This window comes from Oryctolagus cuniculus, chromosome 17, assembly GCF_051225735.1.
Source record: "Oryctolagus cuniculus isolate XC-2025 breed Fujian yellow rabbit chromosome 17, ASM5122573v1, whole genome shotgun sequence".
NCBI lineage: Eukaryota > Metazoa > Chordata > Mammalia > Lagomorpha > Leporidae > Oryctolagus > Oryctolagus cuniculus.
The window spans coordinates 25,059,740-25,063,112 of NC_142883.1; the positions used below are offsets into that span (position 1 = coordinate 25,059,740).

General features: G+C 57.8%; 1 protein-coding gene across 4 annotated transcripts; it reads left to right on the forward strand.

Annotated features, from left to right (window-relative positions):
* The first annotated feature begins 374 nt into the window (after positions 1 to 374).
* On the forward strand, positions 375 to 2,882 carry ATP5MC1 (ATP synthase membrane subunit c locus 1). Of its 4 annotated transcripts, none has more exons than XM_089318114.1 (5): positions 375 to 607; positions 996 to 1,043; positions 1,803 to 1,880; positions 2,200 to 2,378; positions 2,663 to 2,882. In XM_089318114.1, the coding sequence occupies exons 2-5, from the start codon at positions 1,005 to 1,007 to the stop codon at positions 2,775 to 2,777; spliced, it is 411 nt and encodes a 136-aa protein (XP_089174240.1). In that variant the 5' UTR covers positions 375 to 607; positions 996 to 1,004; the 3' UTR covers positions 2,778 to 2,882. The 4 variants fall into 4 exon arrangements, with proteins under 4 accessions (XP_089174240.1, XP_051680849.1, XP_002719355.1 ...); XM_051824889.3 differs by having other exon boundaries at positions 375 to 538; XM_002719309.6 differs by having other exon boundaries at positions 375 to 490.
* The last annotated feature ends 491 nt before the right edge of the window (positions 2,883 to 3,373 follow it).

The following is a 3,373-nucleotide window of genomic DNA, read 5'->3' on the forward strand; positions in this document are numbered from 1 at the left end:
CGCCCCGGCGTCTGAGCGCCCGAATGGAGGCTCCGGGCCAAGGTCATGTGTCTGTCTGCGTCAGGCGTCCGGTCATCTCTCCCACGCCTTTTTTCTTCAGCTTCCACCTTGGTCGCCATTTTGTGCGGGAGCTGGTGGAACCCCTGAGTTCCGCCGACTCTATGGTCCAGCATTTCAGGGATCGACCAATCGTAGCCCAGACCTCGGAGGGAAACTCCGCCTTTACCCGCATGGAGGCGGGGATTGCCACGAAGCTCCTGTGGAGAGAGAGGAAGGAGCTGAGGAAAGCCAATAAGGAAGGAGGAATCGATGACGCTGCCCAATGGGAACGCGCGAGGATTGCGGCCAATGAGAGTGGAAGGAGCCCGGGACACGTGGGTGGGGGAGCTTGTCGCTGCGACCAAGGGCTAACGCTGAGAGGTGAGTCAGTCACCTTGAGCGGGGCGAGCGCTGTGGGCCGAGCAGGGGCTGCAGGGCAGTGGGAGTGCAGGTGACTCGGGGCTGGGAGCCAGCGGCCGGCAGGCTCGTGAGCTGGACGGTATTTCCCCCAGGGCTGGGAGAGGCAGGGGAGGCTGTACCCTCATCCACTCGTATTAAATGACCAACGGTAATGAGACTAACTGCCCCGGCTGGGGCGGGCGGAGGACAGCGGTGTCAGGTGGGCAGGAGACCGCAGCATCTGCCCGCTGTCTGCCTCCAGTCTTCCCGGGAGATCTGCCCCTTTCGCCACACTGCCCTCCTGGGGCTTGGGCCTCCTTCCTTTACTTCCGATCTCGTGGCTTTCCCTGTGCACAGCCGCCGCGCAGACAGTGGAGGACCCGGGAGCCCGCGCTGCCCCTCTGACCTCTAATGCCCTCCTCTCTGTGACTCGGTGCAAGGAAGGGAGTGGTCGAGGGAGGAAGAGCGGGACGAAGGGGACGACCGAAGGTCGCACTGTGAGCAAACAGCCAGGCTCTCCATGTCACCATTGCTTTTTTATTTTTTCCCCTCTGTAGACTGAAACAATGCAGGCCACCGGGTCGCTACTCATTTCTCCGGCTCTGGTAAGCTGCGGGGCCGCTGTGATGTGGGCGTCAGGCATGCGGGAATGAATGAATGGAGAGCGGCTTTGACGTGGGGGTGTCCTTGTGCTTGGGGGGAGGCTGTAGGCTGTGATGCAGGTAACCCCTGTTTGCGTGGGGCTGTAAACCAAGCTCTCTTGGCTCTGGAATGCTGTCAGGGAGTGTGGATCTGACCTTTACCCCCCGGTGTGGCTTGGGGGCCCGCTAAGGGTGGTTCTCAACCTTGGCTGTACGTTGGACTCATCCCGGGAGCTTTTGAAAACCTGATGCTCAGGCTGCACCCTAGATCATTACAGCGGGCCCTGGGAATGAGGGTGGAGACCAGGCATATGTTTTTTGGGATTTTCCTTTTTAAGGACTTCCCAGGTGATTCTAGTGTTGAGCAGAATATTTCACGGAGTGGAGAGCCCCACTCCACTCAGGGTGTGTAGCTGTATCCTAGCCGACCTTACCCCAGCCCATCCCCCCATGCCTTTGGTGATCTGCACCTGGTTTGATATTAGTGTGGGTTCCTGTTCCATTCTGGGAAACTGATTTGAGTCTGTGCCCCTTAGGTGGGCGGTTTGGTGACAGTTGCCACTGCTGGCTGTACCAGTAGTAGAAGCAGGAATAAATGTGTTGACCTTGAAATATGCCAGACTTTTTCTGTTGGTGATGATGTGGTCAGTTTTGACAAAAACTCTGCAATCGGGATTTATTTTCTTGCCTAATGTGGAGGGATGTGCCTTCCGAATTTTCCAGGTCCGCTGTTGTACCAGGGGCCTACTCAGGCCTGTGTCTGCCTCCTTCCTGAGCAGGCCAGAGGACTTGCCTAAACAGGTAAGGAAGCGAGGCCCTTTGAAGAATCTCCCCAGGTTTAAGTGGGAGGTGCATTAGAGAACCTGTGGTATTCCATAGTTTGAGGGCCTGGAGGTGAACCGTGTAGGCTGAGAAACTTGCAAAAGTGAGGTTTGCCTAACCCACACGATTTCCCTAGCTCCGTCTGAAAACAGGCTAATTCAGGCCTCCCATGGCTCTGTACTTAATGGCTTGCCAGTGGTTTCAGAGCGGTGGTGGGTGGGGTGAGAGCGTGGAGTCGGCCACCCGCCCTGGAGCCTCACTGTCTCCTGCTGTCTCACCTCCCTTCACTTCCTGCCAGCCTCCCTGCAGCAGCTCCCCACTCCAGGTCGCCCGGCGGGAATTCCAGACCAGCGTTGTCTCCCGGGACATCGACACGGCGGCCAAGTTCATTGGTGCTGGGGCTGCCACAGTCGGCGTGGCTGGCTCAGGAGCTGGCATCGGCACAGTGTTTGGCAGCTTGATCATTGGCTACGCCAGGTCAGTTTGGGGTGGCTTACAGCGTCGCCCATGTCAGTCCCACCCTGTTGCGGCGGCGCCTTCAGGTCGATTGCATCCACCTGCTGCTGTTCTCCAGCAGCCTCTGCGTCCGAATTTGAAAAAGTGTGTCCACTCGGGGCTCACTCCAACTTGGTGAGGTGTTATTCTGCTCACCTGTCCCGGTCCCCAGGAGGTGGGCAGGCTAGGCCCTCTCCCAGTCGGCACACACCCCACTCCCCCGCCCTTCCTGTCCCCGGGCTGTCATGGATCTCTGTCCCCGGCAGGAACCCGTCTCTCAAGCAGCAGCTCTTCTCCTATGCCATTCTGGGCTTCGCGCTGTCCGAGGCCATGGGGCTCTTCTGTTTGATGGTCGCCTTCCTCATCCTCTTCGCCATGTGAGGCTCCGTGGGAGTTGGCCACCTGTTCCTGCTGGTTGGACTCCATGCCGATCCTGGTGCTGGAGTGCGCTGAACTTTACCATTAAACGACGTTTCTCTACACCCACATGCCCGTGCCTCTGTCCTTTGACCTTGGGGAGGGCCTTGGTGGGAAGGTGTGAGGTGGACTGTGTCAGCCAGTTCTCAGGCTGAGCAGGAGCATGGCTAGGATGACAGGGACAGGGAGGACCCTTTCCTCTCCCAGGAGGGAGGTGGACTTGTCTACGTGGTGATCCTGGGCGGGGGGGGGGGGGGGGGGGCTGTTTGTCAGCTCCACTGCACGGATATGTGACATTGTTGAGGGCTTCATTTGCACTAAGCGCTATAGCAGGTGTTTAGAGATTTGTTATCTCCACCACCCAGTGAGTTATAAGGACTGCTCTTCATTGTTGGCAAAGGAGAGACCCAGGGCTTAAGGAGGCAGAATGACTCCTCCAAGGTCACAGACCTGGAAGGTGGCAGAATAGGGGATTCTAAACCTATGACTGCCCTGTTGTGCCATCTATTTCCATTTGTATCACCCAACAATTAAGGAGGTGTAGATAGGGAAAATTAGTC

Excerpts from the sequence above, each read along its gene's own strand:
- ATP5MC1 (XM_089318114.1), top strand. The coding sequence starts at position 1,005 with ATGCAGGCCACCGGGTCGCTACTCATTTCTCCGGCTCTG. Across the intron at positions 1,044-1,802 it reads TACTCATTTCTCCGGCTCTG|GTCCGCTGTTGTACCAGGGG; the intron begins GTAAGCTGCGGG and ends CGAATTTTCCAG. Across the intron at positions 1,881-2,199 it reads CAGAGGACTTGCCTAAACAG|CCTCCCTGCAGCAGCTCCCC; the intron begins GTAAGGAAGCGA and ends ACTTCCTGCCAG.